The sequence below is a fragment of the Salvelinus alpinus genome, chromosome 31 (genome assembly GCF_045679555.1).
Source record: "Salvelinus alpinus chromosome 31, SLU_Salpinus.1, whole genome shotgun sequence".
In the NCBI taxonomy this organism is placed as follows: Eukaryota; Metazoa; Chordata; class Actinopteri; order Salmoniformes; family Salmonidae; genus Salvelinus; species Salvelinus alpinus.
This window is the reverse complement of record NC_092116.1, coordinates 5,609,574-5,627,402: the sequence shown is the minus strand read 5'-3', so window position 1 is coordinate 5,627,402 and position 17,829 is coordinate 5,609,574. Positions and strand designations below refer to the sequence as shown.

Genomic DNA, 17,829 nt, shown 5'->3' with positions numbered 1-17,829 from the left:
TAACATGATTTTTAATGGCTACCTCATCTCTATAAGGTCCCTCAGTAGAGCAGTGAATTTCAAACACAGATTCAACAACAAAGACCAGGGAGGATTTACAATGACTCACAAAAAAGGGTTACCTATTGGTAGATTTTAAAAAAAATTAAGCAGACATTGAATATCTCTTTGAGCACGGTGAAGTTATTAATTACACTTTGGACGGTGTGTCAATACAACCAGTCACTACAGAGATACAGGCATCCTTCCTAATTCAGCTGCCGGAGAGGAAGGAAACCGCTCGGGATTTTCACCATGAGGCCAATGGTGACTTTAAAACCGTTACAGAGTTTAATTAGGGGTGGTAGGAGAAAACTGAGGATGGATCAACAACATTGTAGTTACTCCACAAAACTAACCTAATTGACAGTGAAAAAAAGGAAGCCTGTACAGAATAAAAATATTTCCAATACATGCATCCTGTTTGCAACAAGGCACTAAAGTAATAATGCAAAAATGTTTGCAAAGCAATAAACTTTTTCTCTGAATAGAAGATGTTATGTTTGGGGCAAATCCAATACAACACATTACTGAGTACCACTCTCCATATTTTCAAGCATAGTGCTGGTTGCATCATGTTATGGGTATGCTTGTAATCGTTAAGGACTGGGTGTTTTTCAGGATAATTTTTTTTTATGGAGCTAAGCACAGGCAAAATCCTAGAGGAAAACCTGGTTCAGTCTGCTTTCCACCAGACACTGGGAGATTAATTCACCTTTCAACAGGACAATAACCTAAAACACAAGGCCAAATCTACACTGGCGTTACTTACCAAGAACACAGCGAATGTTCTTGAGTGGCCGTCTTACAGTTGACTTAGGCAACAACTGAAAATAGTAGTCTAGCAATGACCAACAACCAATTTGGGAGAGCTTGAAGAAACTTGAAAATAATAAAAATGGGCAAATTTTGCACAATCCAGGTATGGAAAGCTCTTGCACTTACCCAGAATGAGTCTTCTACAAAGGTGCTTGACACAGGGGTGTGAATACTTATGTAAATGAGATATTTCTGTATTTAAACTTTCAACAAATTTGCAAAGAAATCTAAAAACATGTTTTCACTGTCATTCTAGGGCATTGTGTGTAGATGGATGAAAGAAGAACACATATTTTATCCATTTAGAATTAAGGCTGAAATAAAACAAAATGTGGAATAAGTCAAGGGGTATGAATACTTTCTGAAGGCACTGTATATTAATGTGGGCAAGTTTTTGCCCTTATCTGGGTTGCTTGTTTGTTTTTTGTGCTTTACTGGCGTAGAGGTAGGCATGATATTGTGTGATATTTACAGTACATTTGAGCTTAACGTGCAGGGTTAACTGCTTAAGAGGGCTTCCTACTAGGGCAAACTGTCTCAGTGCTAACAGTGTAATCCAGGTTTATAGGCACAGAATTACTGCTGACAATAGCTATCAGATTGACATCAATATTCAGGGGAGTTAGAGGAACATACATTTGGTTACTTACATCGACCGTACTAACAGTTTCTACGGGACTTTCAACAGCCTCTGTTGCTGATTATGACAGGTAGGATTGGAGCACAAATAGACCCAGGCTGTCAGGCTCTAAAACCGTTCGCCATGTTGCTGGAGATAATCCTGGAACCCCTGTGGTTAGGGTGAATCCTGTCTCGTTTAAGAGACAGCCTATTAGAGGTCCAAATTAATCCTTAATGCAATGTTTATGGGCCACGATTAACAAGCTTCCAAAACTTCCCACTGGAACGGCCATCTGGGGAACGTAGTGTGGCTCCCCGCCAGTGGAATGCAGCCTACTTCTCGAAAGAACTCAAATTCCCAGCATGCCCTGAGGCACCACCAGTAAACTGGGTAGATGATTCTCAGGTGACAGCCAGCCCAGGGGATTAGGATAATTATTCCCCCATCCTGTGGGGATAAGCAGGCAAATGGCCCTGTTCATCCATCTAATAAAACCTGCACTATAAACCCAGAGAGTTGACACACCTCAAAGTCTCACCTCTCACACGTTAACCAGGTAAACAAACGACGTAATCAAATAACATTTTATTTGTCACGTGCGCAGAATACAACAGGTCTATATAGCTGTTATTTTCGGGCGCATGTGACAAATAAAAAGGTTATTTGTTTACTTAGTCTTCAAACCCAAGGCTCCACGACCAGTACTGAAGCTAAGTAGACTTTACAGTGAAACCTTACAGTGAAATGCTTGCTTACAAGCACTTAACACATATTTTTCTGAACAGCATTGTTGGTTAAGAAAGTATTTACTAAAATAAACAGAAGATTAATTATTATAATATTTTTTTATAAATAATAATTAGAGCAGCAATAACATAACAGTAGCGAGGCTATACACAGGGGGTACCATTACAGAGTCCATGTGCGGGGGCACCAGTGTTTAGTCCCAGGGTCCTTAGCTTAATGATGAGCTTTGAGGGCACTATGGTGTTGAACGCTGAGCTGTAGTCAATGAATAGCATTCTCACATAGGTGTTCCTTTCGTCAAGGTGGGAAAGGGCAGTGTGGAGTGCACTAGAGACCGCATCATCTGTGGATCTGTTGGGGCGGTATGCAAATTGGAGTGGGTCTAGGGTTTCTGGGATAATGGTGTTGATGTGAGCCATGACCAGCCTTTCAAAGCACTTCATGGCTACAGACGCGAGTGCCACGGGTCGGTAGTCATTTAGGCAGGTTACCTTGGTGTTCTTGGGCACAGGGACTGCTTGAAACATGTTGATATTACAGACTAGGTCAGGGACAGGTTGAAAATGTCAGTGAAGACACTTGCCAGTTTGTCAGCGCATAATCAGAGTACACATCCTGGTAATCTGTCTGGCCCTGCGGCCTTGTGAATGTTGACCAGTTTAAAGGTCTTACTCACATTGGCTAAGGAGAGCGTGATCACACAGTCGTCTGGAACAGCTGATGCCAAAGTACTTCTAAAGTTTGTGTGTCTTTAGATATTGTTTAGAATAAAACACGGCCTGTAAAGCACAGTACATGCTTAGTTACACCCCGGGGCTACATAGTAAACAACAACACATTTCATAGGGTGAACAAAATATATAAAAGACAGGGAAGTCATGTTTTTGACTACACTGGGCCTTTCAAGTATTGTTAAATTAAGGCAAGAAAACGGGTCCACTGAACAGGCTACCTGTGCATTTATACGTTTTGAGTATTGGGCGAAAAGTTTTTAAAATGTACCACATACTCCTGAAATTGGCACCAAAGAGACATATTTTTATATTTTCTATTACATACATCTCTGCTGTAAAATGTGCTAGAGAAGGTGTTCTCTTCAAACAGGTGAGGCCATTTTTAATTGTATGTCGGAATTCTAGACTATTTTAGTGTAGAGAAACGTAAGTAATATTTACAACTTTTAAAAATCGTTTTGGTGCAGATTTCATGTGTAAGAGATGGGAATAATACTGTGAAATTGTGAAAATTATGATAACGCCTTTTAGTGTAAGAGCCATTTGAAAAGACCGCCTGCAATTTCAGCCTGTTTTTGCGGGATGGAGTTTTGGCCTGCCTGGTGTCATCACCAAAATAGTGAGACTAATAACAAAGAGTTCCAAACCGCTCTGCCAATAACAGTTAATTTCCCCTCCCCACTCAGACCACTCCCAGTCCTAGCTAAATTTGTGCTTGAAAAATTGCTCTTTGCTAAGAAGTTCTGTTTTTGTTTTTTTACCATTTTAATTGAAAACAATCACATTAATGACCTTAAGGTCATTAATTGTTACCTAGAAATTATTTGATATTTAGATTAAAAAAATGGCTGCAATGGACATTTAAAACAAGTCTTCAAATGGACAGCCAAGTTTGGGATCCTTGGAGATATTTGAACAGTTTTCTGACTGACTGCTACTCACCGAACCATGCCTGCTGGTCTCCCTGCACCTCGATGGCCAGACCAAAGTCTGCCAACTTCACCGCTGCTCCCTTCAGCTTACTGGCTAGGAGCAGATTTTCAGGCTTGGAGTGGAGAGAGAGGGAGAGACAGGATTTTAAAACTTCTCATATAGCAATATACATGAAAATGAACATGTCCGCCATAATATATTATACAGTAGGTGTATTCTGTCCAGTATTTTGGGTGATATCCACACTGGGTTGTACAACCTAGACGGTGGGTCATCTCACCATTGAAAAATGGTATGATCCCCACTATACCTACAAAAGTATGTGGACACCCCTTTTAATTATTGGATTCAGCTATTTCAGCCACACCTGTTGCTGACAGGTGTAATAAAATCGAGCACACAGCCATGCAATCTCCACAGACAAACATTGGCAGTAGAATGGCCTTACTGAAGAGCTCAGTGACATTCAATGTGGCACCATCATAGGATGCCACCGTTTCAACAAGTCAGTTCATCAACTTTCTGCCTTGCTAGAGCTGCCCCGGGATCACGGAGTGCTGAAGCGCGTAAAAATAATCTGCCCTCGGTTGCAACACTCACTACAGAGTTCCAAACTGCTTCTGGAACCAACGTCAGCACAATAACTGTTCGTCAGGAGCTTCATGAAATGGGTTTCTATGGCCAAGCATGGAAACACAAGCCTAAGATCACCATGCGCAATGCCAAAATGCCAAGCGTCGGCTGGAGTGGTGTAAAGCTCGCGACCATTGAACTCCAGAGCGGTGGAAACGCGTTCTCTGGAGTGATGAATCACACTTCACCACCTGGTAGTTCGACGGACAAATCTGGGTTTGGCGGATGCTATGAGAACGCTGCCTGCCCGAAAGCATAGTGCCAACTGTAGTTTGATGAAGGAGGGATAATGGTCTGGGGATGTTTTTCATGGTTCGGGCTAGGCCCCTTAGTTCCAGTGAAGGAAAATCTTAACACTACAACATGCAATGATATTCCAGACGATTCTGTGCTTCCAACTTTGTGGCAACAGTTTGGGGAAGGCCCTTTCCTGTTTCAGCATGACAATGCCCACGTGCATAAAGTGAGGTCCATACAGAAATGGTTTGTCGAGATCGGTGTGGAAGAAATTGACTGGCCTGCACAGAGCCCTGACCTCAACCCCATCAAACACCTTTGGGATGAATTGGAACACCGACTGAGAGCCAGGCCTAACATCAGTGCCTGACCTCACCAATGCTCGTGGCTGAATTGAAGAAAGTCCGTACAACAATGTTCCAACATCTAGTGGAAAGCCTTCCCAGAAGAGTGGAGGCTGTTATAGCAGCAAAGGGAGGACCGACTCCATATTAATGCCCATGATTTTGGAAATGAGATGTTTGACGAGCAGGTGTCCACACACTTTTGTGCATGAAGTGTATGACCAAATGCCATTAACCAAATTATATTTTGCCACATTACTATGGCAATCCCCTCTATAGCCCATTCATAACTCCTCGTCAATACTGTGTAATAATGAACTCCATCGTGTCCCCTCCTGTGTCCCCGTGGGGCCATGCATGTTCACCGTCACCAAGCCCCCTCTCTAGGGGAAAAGCTCTCTACGACTCAATGCTCTCACTCACACACTGGGGGACAATATTACACCAGCGACATCAGTGTTGAGTAACAGGATTGACACTGATACGGACACAGCAAAGAGAGTGGACACAGCTTGATCTTCACAAAGATACAAGAGAGTGTGTAATAAGAAACAATGCCGTCCCAGCCCAAGGGGCGTGGCTACAAGGTCTGAGGTCGACAGTGACTCATGCATAGTCCCCGTCGGAATAGGAAGGGGAGGGGCTTAGAGAAAAGGTTACAGTTTGAGGAATAACGCATTTGCTGACATTTTCAAAGCGGCTTCTAGGAGTCTAAATTGGAAATAATTCAAGAGAAATAGACTTAATGTAATAAACAGGAGATGTGAGTAGAAGCTGTTTCAGCTACTTTTTGGAGCGAAGCTGCTTTGATTGTGGGGCAAATACATTAGTTACAGTACCCCAAGAACAGTATGTCAGTGGACTGACCACTTCTATGGCCTAGATCAGTGGTCACCAAACTGTTCTGAGTCAAGATCACTTTGAGTCAAAATGCAAGACGAGATCTAATGCTTAGATTTTTGGGGGGGAAAACTTAAAAACGGAAGCCTACGCAACATTAACCAATTAAAAACAGTTCTGTAGCAGAGGTTTGTGCAGTAGGCTATAGGAACAACATGTTATCACTGCATATTGGCTATGCTTGAATTACTAGTTAGGCACAGCTGAGTGAGCATAATAATTGGCTTTGGTTTATTTTACTGGACTGATGGACTGCATCTGATGGTCAGTCTGAGGGGTGGGAGGGAGCGGCGGTGAGGCTGCCTCTCACCCGACTCACCGTCCCTCCCCTCTCGCTACCTCCACTAAAAAAAAAGGGGACACAGTGTTCCAGCTGATGGCGAATCTCAAGTCGCACTGCATGAATTCTGCCTCATGCACCAACTCATGTTGTTACGCCGACGACCAGAGAAAGTGAAATATTCCTCGATATTAAGAGAGACAAGCCGCTAACAATAACAACGTACGATTATCGGAACACTTTGCTATTCTCCTTCATTGCAGCTGCAGTGCTGGTTGTAGCGTGAGTGGAAGTAGGGAGAATACACATTTTATGGCTTATAAAAATGTTGGGACAAAGTGTTGGACATTGCTGAATAACTTACTCATAAAAACAGCAGCTCTTTGCTGTATTCGTTGAGTCTCTCTCTAGTCATGGTTTTAAAAGTTTTGAAATCTCACAGTATCAACTTTGCTGTGAGTTCAAGGTTAATTGTTACAGTCTGGAAACTGTGCAGCCAGCGGTAGGCCTATAGGTGCACTTGATTCTCTGAGCCTGCTGGGTAGTTCTACCTTCAGACACATGAAATGGTTGAAATACCTACCGCCAACAGCGCAAAACAAATTAGAAAAATTGGAACGCAAGGCTTTAAAACTTTTTTTTTTTTTTACAGAAACGTTTGGTAATCGACTAGGAATGCCTTGGAGATCAACCAGTCGATAGCGATCAACCGGTTGGTGACCACTGGCCTAGATATTGCATATGGTGGAGAAAAAAAACTAAAGGAATCAATTCGTCAACATCATATAGCATCAAATCAAAGAAGGTAAATTGATGATCATTCATTGGTGCAGTTAGTAGAGCATTTGTGAGTTGTGATTCGTGCAGATCAGTGGGCGAGGACGGGGCTCACATGCTACGGTGGGGGGGGTAAGTGCAGTCAACAGTGCCATGCAGTCATTGCAAACGCCCCTACTAACCCAGCCTCCCTTCCCCACCCAAAAATCATGTAACCTGTGCGATGTGACTGGAAGGGGCCAGTTAAAAATGTTAAAAATCTCAGCCTCATAACATCCTTACAGCATCAATCATATAGACCAGGGGTACCATACGAGGTCCGAAGCCTGCTGGTTTTCTGTTCTATCTGATAATTAATTGCACACACCTGGTGTCCCAGGTCTTAATGCAGGGTAACAATGAAAAAAGGCAGTGGAACTGGCTTCGAGGTCCAGAGTTGAGTGTAAGGGCTATAGAGTCTTCCTTATAACACATCATCCCTAAAGAGCTTAATACAATGTGCTTCATAACCAAATAGCTATTATGGAAGACTCAATATGACTAACAATCCCTAAATAGGCTGATCGATACGTTGTAATCTAATCTGAAAGCACATATGAGAGCTATAGTCCCTAGCTAGTGTAGCTTTCAGGACTGGGTAAATTAATTGGTGTGTGTGTGGAACCTATCTAGCTCACTTGTGATCAGGATTTACACCCAGTCCTCAGGGCTCCTGTGTAATGGGTCTAATTTAATTCAGGTCTCGCAGCCATAAAGATGTAATTATTACTAGCCTGGGTGGCCTTACTGTATCTACTGCAACCGGGAAAGGTTGCACTCGGCTTTCAGTAACACAACCACAACGCTGACAAATTCACCCGTCTACCCTCACGCATATCTCTCACTTACTATTCCTCAATCTCCTAGCTATAAATCGGTCTCAATCTCGACTTCAGGGATTTAAACCAGTGGCTTGGTATCTAAACCTAGAGGGAGCGGGGAGTCTACGGGAGGGCAGTGGAGGGAGAGAGAGAGAGAGAGAGAGAGAGGACAGGGACAGCCCTGGTCTTTAATGCAGTCGTCCAGACCAGCATCATCCAGAGTGGCCTGACGTCCCGTGTGGACAGAAAGAGGAAGAGAGAGAAACAGCGTCAGTGATTAGAGCAGCTGGGAGGAAGAGGAGGAGGGGAGATTGGCCAGAGGGAATGAAGGAGGACAAGAGGGAAGAGTTCAGTTAAGGGTAAAAGGGGGGGGGGGGGCGAACAGAAGAGGAGCGAAAGAAAGAGGATGAGGCATGAAAAAGGAGACGGACAGATGAGCAGGGATAACGAGACGGAGAGGAGGAGGTAGACCTGAACAGAGTGCCGTCAGCGTCGAGTCCGACAGAAGTCAATGAGTCGAGGGAACAGCTTGAGAGGGATGTCGGGTCTGATGCAGTCAGTCTGTGTGTGCTCTGGTGGAAACAGTCTAGAGTGCCAACTGCTTAACTGTGTCCAACTTTAGGTTGGTTGGATACAATGGTACCGCTCAGTACAATTACAGTGTGTCAAAATGACTATATGCATGTATGTGAGTGTGTGCAGGTGTGTGTCAATATGGGTCCTCCCCCAACACACACGTACACACACTCACACTGTAGGTCAACCCAGTGTGAAGAGATGGCCTTTCATCGACCTCTTTCATGCTTTGTTTTGTTCATATTTGTTTAGTTTTTTTGTCTATTCTGCCGCTCCCCATGGTAACAAGCTGGTAGCAGCCAATCAGAGCACTGACTGAGAGGGCCTCGGCGAATGCAAACGCAGGGTGATTATTTCAGGAGTGAAATTGTGCTTCTGGCTGCACCTGGCTCATTTGATTAGCAAATTTGAGTTCTGAAACTTGCCATGACGGCAATGACGGGGGGGGATTGGAGAAGGAGTGTAATAAGAAGGTCGTTCCATGAAATGTGTGACTTTTTATATTTTAAGTAGAAATTGTGCACCAATATAGATATATACTGTATAATCCACATGAAGAATTCAATAAATTAGATTTTTTTTATATGAATAAAGACTTGCTAAAGAAAACAAAATCTGCATTTTGACATGTCCCTCTGTGTACCCTATGATTTCCAGGAAGATTTTAACCCACTTAACCCCAACATTTCTCCCAAGTTTTCACCATCATTGTAAAGCCCTAGTTATTTTGTTGCTTTGACAAAATAATTTCTCAAGTTGATTATTTATTTAAATGTCATTAGTGATTCAAACCTGTCCCTCATTTTAAGGCCAGCCCTGTTATGTGAACTGAACTCGATTTAATATGATGAAACTACTCCTTTTAACATATTTTAAATATTTTCTTCAAAAGAACATCAAATAGTCAAATCATAGTGTAAAAGCAGGTGAGCTGGTTCTACTCTTTGTGGCCATTTTCTGGTGTTTTGTGGCGGGAAACTGAGTGGGTCGAGCATGACATGTCAACCCTGTTACCCATAGATAGACAGGCTAGAAATGTTTTAACAATAATTTTTTTTTTTTTTGGTGAAGATTGCATTCAATTACATCTCCCTGTCGCACACAATGAGCTTCCATTCCCCGTCACAAGGGAATTTATACCCGATTTAAGTTAAAATCACAACCATGTTACTTTATTTGGGCACCTAATAAGCACTTAATTGTATTTTTGTAATTTAGCCTCGAGATGGGGAAACTTGTTGTTTTAAGTTGAATATTTGCTCTTTATGACAGAAAGGCACTGAATTAGTCGAAAGACTCAATGGCAAGTCCCCATCTACTTGGACAACGTGACAATTTCATCCTACTCATCGTATTATTATTTTGTTTAACAAGCCTGATTTTATGCACCATTGAATTGGAGCGATTGCAGGTCCTATTTCCGTGCCTATTAACACCTCTGTCACTGTTCTGAAGACAAACACAGTGCGTCAGTGTGGGTGTGGACGTAAAAGGTTGACATGCCTTTCCAAAAGTCCCAAATAAGATAAATAAATAAATAATCCTTTCTGTAATTACCATTTCATCAGCTTTTACTAACGCAGTGGAAAAGTTCAAACTCATAATTTGACCCTGCGCCTCCCATGTCTCAACTGAAAAAGACGTGTCAGAGACAGTCTATCAAAGTTCTTAACCCTCAAAGTCAAACGGATGAGTCTGAAAGTCAGTCAGGATGAGTGGGGTCTCCCTGCAACTAGAAGAGTTGGAGGGAGAGGAAGAAGAGGAAGGGCTGTGTTTGGCTTCCCAGCATCTCTACTCACCTTCAGGTCGCGGTGGACCACGCCCATCTGGTGGCAGTGGAGCACGGCCTCTAGGATCTGCTGAATGCAATGACTGCATGCAAACACCAGGGGGCGTGGGTTAGTGACAAGCTCACACTCACTGTGTGCCGTGCGTTCTCCTTGAGACTGGGGGGGGGGGGGGGGGGGCAGCAAGGGTGGTGGAGGTGGCGGTTGGGATGATGTTTAGGCCATTGATTTGTTAATATCTCTCCATCTACCACCCCTATAATACTAGTACCCCAGTGTAGAGCCAATGTATTTACCCAATTGAATGTGACTGCTTTGACTATAAGGTGAAGGCAAGATTGTAGATATTCTAATAAGTGAATGGGGCATAGGTTAGACAAAAGTGTGCTCTGATTGGACCATTAAGAACAAGGACATCTGGCTATGACATCATCACCCACCACCCCCACCCACTGTCCCCCCCGGGTCTCAAAACAGAAGTGGTGTTAGCTCCCCGCTGGCTGTGAGCTCGACCCTGGGGAGGGTGAGGAGGAGGGAGGTGGATGAATTGATCCTATTTATATCCCTCTCAAACCAGAAGGAGGCTTATCAAATACACCCAGGACCCAGGCTCACAGCAGGCGTTCAGAGCAGAGAAACGAGGACCGGAGAGAGATGCTACATGCACATCGTCTTTGGGTTTACAGAGGAGGCCAAGGTGAGCTGTGTCACCCTCCCCCCCCCCTGACCGCCCTGCAGCCCCCGCGTGGGACACCTGACCTCAGCCACGAGTAATGATTGGTGGAAGGCTGGAGGGATCAGGGTGGCTGCTGGTAGGGGATTGGGTTTGGAAGAGAGGAAGAGGAAAGCGGCTTGTGGGGTTACAGGGTGAGGGGGGGGTGGATGTTAATTGGTGGTGGATTTCTGGTGGACGGGTGGGCAGGCAGGCGAGGGGGCCGGCATGGTGCCAGCATAGCCTCTGTTGTGTACTAACCTTCATGTCCCTGTGAACTATACCACTTTGGTGACAATGATTTACACTTTCTAGAATCTGCTGTATGCATTGGCTGTGGAGGAGAGAGACAAGGCCAGAAGAAGCGAAGAGGAGAGAACACACATCAGAAGAAAAATAAAAAATAAATGCCGAAAACGGGAAAGGCCAGCGAAACTATAATATCAAAAGTAAAAACTCAAGAGAGAAGCAGAGTAAAGTTCACATTATGTTCTAGCACTTCATCTTTTGGAGAGTGATCATGCTATTTCGGTCACAAGAATGCTAATTGACATTCAATATCAGAAATTAGAAAAAGGACTGAATCTTTTTAACAGTCTTACTTTAAACTGAACATTACTTTTTGGAATGAGTAGAAACATCCATGTTAAAATGATAGGATCTCAAACTCAGGTCTCTGTTTGTTAATGAAGTACGCTATACAGGAAGTAATAGATCTGCAGACGGCAGCCTCGTGACAGGAGAGCAACAGAAAAACAGACGACAGAAGATTATCTTCATAAGATACGTTACAGACAACACACACACAGATATAATACAGATATCATAAACACTTTTACTAAATGACAGTAACAAAGAGAAGGAGGGTGCATGCAGTAACACACACGTATAGATTGTGTGCACACACATACTGTGTTATGTAGAGGCAGTAACTAGTGTCATTTTTAAACTCTAATGAGGAAAAATCCACTAAGTCTATTGTGTACAACTAAGTGAACTAGAATGTGTGCTTTTTACATCCACTGACATGTGTTTGACTAGACCAGTAACATAGTTGCTGTTAAGTGAGTGTGTGAACCTGACCTGGCGTCCGCTTCGCTGTAGTACTCTCTGGCTACGATGTCCTCAAACAGCTCCCCGCCAGTCACCCTGGAAGAAAGGGGAATACGAGACATGTTAATTCCATGCTAGAAGTTCGGAAAACAGTGGGAGACCCGGAGAACGAGGGTTGCAATCAGCTATGCAAATCTGCCTTTCAGGCATCTTCGAGAAGGAGAGAAACGACATTTCTAGAGACACACAAAAAGATGTCACGATATTGGACGAAACAGCAAATATGCTTGTGCTTTCTGATCATTAGAATACCATTAGACACTCCTCCAACGGTGTTAGAATAAAACATGTAGTTCACATATTAGATTGGAATGCATTCCTGTGTATTCCAGTGAGCTAAATGTCCCAAATCGTAAGTGTTATTCCAAGGAACTGGGCAACACAGGAGGTGGGAATGTTTCATGTAACCACTCTTGGCACTGGAACGACACCAGACGGTTATTCTTGGGTTGTGTTCAGAGTGCAACAAAAAACCGCAGACAAAACGTCCAATGGATTCTCGCAACGCTTTCAGTTTGTTCCATATAACGTCGTAGTAAAAAGTGGTTGTTCATTGAATGAATGCATTCAAATATAAAGGCAGGTGTATGTTATAGAACTATATGTGTTTTACCTTTATTTCACAGGCAATGTAATTTGCCTCATTTGTCTTATCGTTTGCTGTCATTCTTCTGGCCAGGTTTATTTGGGTAAAAGGAAGGAAAAGCTTTCATCCCCGCAATTCACTAATCTCAGCTGCATAAGAGCGGACCCTTTTTTTTTTTAACAGCCCTTAGTCAAATTAAATGCAGCATTTTAAATAAATTGGGACCGATTTCCCCTTCCAGCTGCCAAATTAAACACTGCCAAACTGCTGCCAATACACAAGGGAGTGAGAGAGAGAGATGGAAAGATAGTGGAAGTAATGGGCAGAGAGCTGGATGGACTGTTCGAAAGAGCGAAGGAGAGTACTGTAGACGTAATGTTTTCCTTCTGGAGTGATATTGATGTGCGTCAACAAATGGTGAAATATGGATGTAACGTGCAATGACGTAGCACATGAAGAAACACAGACATTGTTGCTGGGGAGAGAGCTATATGGAAGGAACGCTAATCAAATCACTCAGATCAAAAGGCTAGCGTTCAAACTAACTGTGATGCATCGTAGGTGTCACGATCGTCATAAGGAGTGGACCAAAATGCAGCGTGGTATGTTTCCATCCTTTTTATTAGGAAGAAAAAACTCAAATAACAAAAAACAATAAAGCGAACAACCGAAACGTGAAGCTCAGAGTAGTGCTCACAGGCAACTATACCTAGACAAGATCCCACAAAGCACAAAGGAGAAATGGCTGCCTAAATATGATCCCCAATCAGAGACAACGATAAACAGCTGTCTCTGATTGTGAATCATACCAGGCCAACATAGATATATAATTACCTAGATGACCTAACCAACATAGAGAATAACAGGCTCTCTATGGTCAGGGCGTGACAATAGGAGCCAGGCAAACAGAACTCGAAACCAATACATACTTTACTGTGTTCCCTCTAAATACAGCCCTGAGTTTTTCCCTGTCCAGATGACCTCACCAAGGGAAAAACTCTGGGGCATTAATTGGCTTTAACTAGGGCCCAGAGTTTCAGGAAAAACTCAGAGCCCTACTTATTGAACATAGGCCATCTCCATAGAGGACCGAGACAGGGATTTCCAGCCCACTTTGACATCTGTGGAGCATAAGGTTAGTTTTGGCATGCTGCCATTGGAAATAAACACACTTGATCAGCCAATGGATTAACCTTGTAATCCTTAAAGGAGGAGATAGGCGTTTAGTCTATTTAAAATACCCTGTGGGGCGGTGGTATATCCCAATTTCTCACTACACCAGAGTCTACGGGAAGATTAGACTGTTAAGAGTAACTTACAAGCCCATCACATTATAATTTGACTAGAGGGTGAGAAAACAATTCCTAGTACACCCACTCATACGCAGTAAATACCAGTGGAAACAGAACTGTAAAATACAGCGCTGTCTACTGGTAGGAATAAGTAAGGAGTGTTTAAGTTCAGGGAGAGACTCCTGTGCAGAGGAACATTAGGGGAAGAGGAGAGGGCTGGGCGTTCAGCCTTTAGCCCCCCCCGCAGTGTAGAGCAGGGACACAAACAGCCTGGACGGCTGCATTTGCGCACGCGTCTTTATTGCCTTTGGGGCCACCTTCAGAGCTGCCCACTTAGATTTCCATAAATATGAATCATGTAAATATCCATGGGGGCATGAGTCGAGCGATGCCTCAAAACTCCGCGTTGACACCTCTGAACAAACATACACATTTACAAAATATTCAAAACAACATTAACAATGCAAAGCATTGCTCACAGACCAAAAGTGTGGAGCTCATGAACTTATCAGCATCTTTGCAAGCTTGGCCAGCTCTGAACCAATGGTAATTGTGATGAACCCTTCTCTTCTTTGGATTATTATGTAAATTCACCCGGAAGGGAGCGGTGATGAGAAAAGGAAACCGACAGAAAGTAAGCCGATGAAGGGAAGATGGTACTGGTGAACAAAACCTAGGAGAGGAGGTGATCTACGGAGCACATCTGTGTTAGTTATTCCCACGTCCTGCCTGGAGAGCTTCTGGAGACACACATGGAGGACATATAATTGGAATTAGTATTAGTTTATCTAGCAACTACTACATGTACAGTTTGCTTACAAATGAATATACCCCACTAACAGGTAGGGCTGGTAATTGCCGGGGACCGGGCCATTCCAATATTATCCCGATACATATAAACTCAGCAAAAAAAGAAACGTCCCTTTTTCAGGACCCTGTCTTTCAAAGATAATTCGTAAAAATCCAAACAACTTCACAGCTCTTCCTTGTAAAGGGTTTAAACACTGTTTCCCATGCTTGTTCTATGAACCATAAACAATTAATGAACGGTCGTTAAGACACTAACAGCTTACAGATGGTTGGCAATTAAGGTCACAGTTATGAAAACGTAGGACACTAAAGAGGCCTTTCTACTGACTACCAAGCCATGAGGTTAAAGGAATTGTACGTAGAGTTCCGAGACAGGATTATGTCAAGGCACAAATCTTGGGAAGGGTACCAAAACATTTTTGCAGCATTGAAGGTCCCCAAGAACACTCTGAACTCCATCATTCTTAAATGGAACCGTGTTGCCCAGCAACAGCCCCAAAACATCACTGCTCTAGAGGAGATCTGCATGGAGGAATGGGCCAAAATACCAGCAACAGTGTGTGAAAACCTTGTGAAGACTTACAGAAAATGTTTGACCTCTGTCATTGCCAACAAAGAGTATATAACAAAGTATTGAGATAAACTTTTGTTATTGACCAAATACTTATTTTCCACCATAATTTGCAAATAAATTCATAAAAAATCCTACAATGTGATTTTCTGGATTTTTTTCTCTCATTTTGTCTGTCATAGTTGAAGTGTACTTATGATGAAAATTACAGGCCTCTCTCATCTTTTTAAGTGGGAGAACTTGCACAATTGGTGGCTGACCTAAATACTTTTTTGCCCCACTGTATATATACAGTGGGGAGAACAAGTATTTGATACACTGCCGATTTTGCAGGTTTTCCTACTTACAAAGCATGTAGAGGTCTGTCATTTTTATCATAGGTACACTTCAACTGTGAGAGACGGAATCTAAAACAAAAATCCAGAAAATCACATTGTATGATTTTTAAGTAATTAATTTGCATTTTATTGCATGACATAAGTATTTGATCACCTACCAACCAGTAAGAATTCCGGCTCTCACAGACCTGTTAGTTTTTCTTTAAGAAGCCCTCCTGTTCTCCACTCATTACCTGTATTAACTGCAACTGTTTGAACTCGTTACCTGTATAAAAGACACCTGTCCACACACTCAATCAAACAGACTCCAACCTCTCCACAATGGCCAAGACCAGAGAGCTGTGTAAGGACTCATCCAGAACGCCGCAGCCCGTCTGGTGTTCAACCTTCCCAAGTTCTCTCACGTCACCCCGCTCCTCCGCTCTCTCCACTGGCTTCCAGTTGAAGCTCGCATCCGCTACAAGACCATGGTGCTTGCCTACGGAGCTGTGAGGGGAACGGCACCTCAGTACCTCCAGGCTCTGATCAGGCCCTACACCCAAACAAGGGCACTGCGTTCATCCACCTCTGGCCTGCTCGCCTCCCTACCACTGAGGAAGTACAGTTCCCGCTCAGCCCAGTCAAAACTGTTCGCTGCTCTGGCCCCCCAATGGTGGAACAAACTCCCTCACGACGCCAGGACAGCGGAGTCAATCACCACCTTCCGGAGACACCTGAAACCCCACCTCTTTAAGGAATACCTAGGATAGGATAAAGTAATCCTTCTCACCCCCCCCCCCCCCTTAAAAGATTTAGATGCACTATTGTAAAGTGGCTGTTCCACTGGATGTCATAAGGTGAATGCACCAATTTGTAAGTCACTCTGGATAAGAGCGTCTGCTAAATGACTTAAATGTAAATGTAAATGTAAGGACATCAGGGATAAAATTGTAGACCTACACAAGGCTGGGATGGGCTACAGGACAATAGGCAAGCAGCTTGGTGAGAAGGCAACAACTGTTGGCACAATTATTAGAAAATGGAAGAAGTTCAAGATGACGGTCAATCACCCTCGGTCTGGGGCTCCATGCAAGATCTCACCTCGTGGGGCATCAATGATCATGAGGAATGTGAGGGATCAGCCCAGAACTACACGGCAGGACCTGGTCAATGACCTGAAGAGAGCTGGGACCACAGTCTCAAAGAAAACCATTAGTAACACACTACGCCGTCATGGATTAAAATCCTGCAGCGCACGCAAGGTCCCCCTGCTCAAGCCAGCGCATGTCCAGGCCCGTCGGAAGTTTGCCAATGACCATCTGGATGATCCAGAGGAGGAATGGGAGAAGGTCATGTGGTCTGATGAGACAAAAATAGAGCTTTTTGGTCTAAACTCCACTCGCCGTGTTTGGAGGAATAGAAGGATGAGTACAACCCCAAGAACACCATCCCAACCGTGAAGCATGGAGGTGGAAACATCATTCTTTGGGGATGCTTTTCTGCAAAGGGGACAGGACGACTGCACCGTATTGAGGGGAGGATGGACGGGGCCATGTATCGCGAGATCTTGACCAACAACCTCCTTCCCTCAGTAAGAGCATTGAAGATGGGTCGTGGCTGGGTCTTCCAGCATGACAACGACCCGAAACACACAGCCAGGGCAACTAAGGAGTGGCTCCGTAAGAAGCATCTCAAGGTCCTGGAGTGGCCTAGCCAGTCTCCAGACCTGAACCCAATAGAAAATCTTTGGAGGGAGCCGAAAGTCCGTATTGCCCAGCGACAGCCCCGAAACCTGAAGGATCTGGAGAAGGTCTGTATGGAGGAGTGGGCCAAAATCCCTGCTGCAGTGTGTGCAAACCTGGTCAAGAACTACAGGAAACGTATGATCTCTGTAATTACAAACTAAGGTTTCTGTACCAAATATTAAGTTCTGCTTTTCTGATGTATCAAATACTTATGTCATGCAATAAAATGCAAATTAATTACTTAAAAATCATACAATGTGATTTTCTGGATTTTTGTTTTAGATTCCTTCTCTCACAGTTGAAGTGTACCTATGATAAAAATTACAGACCTCTACATGCTTTGTAAGTAGGAAAACCTGCAAAATCGTCAGTGTATCAAATACTTGTTCTCCCCA

General features: G+C 43.5%; 1 protein-coding gene across 15 annotated transcripts in view; it reads right to left on the bottom strand.

The window, feature by feature from the left end:
* LOC139561100 (calcium/calmodulin-dependent protein kinase type II delta chain) overlaps window positions 1-17,829 on the bottom strand; it is a 117,868-nt gene that overhangs the window by 28,658 nt on the left and 71,381 nt on the right. For 8 of the 15 annotated variants that reach the window (XM_071377950.1, XM_071377955.1, XM_071377957.1 and 5 more), the window contains exons 5-7: window positions 12,084-12,149; window positions 11,262-11,334; window positions 3,904-4,006 (exon numbers count right to left, since the gene is read on the bottom strand). In XM_071377950.1, the coding sequence (XP_071234051.1) occupies window positions 3,904-4,006; window positions 11,262-11,334; window positions 12,084-12,149 (242 nt within the window). Of the gene's footprint in view, window positions 1-3,903; window positions 4,007-10,300; window positions 10,374-11,261; window positions 11,335-12,083; window positions 12,150-12,365; window positions 12,473-17,829 lie in introns of those variants that run through there. The other 7 variants (XM_071377951.1, XM_071377958.1, XM_071377954.1 and 4 more) reach the window with 2 other exon arrangements.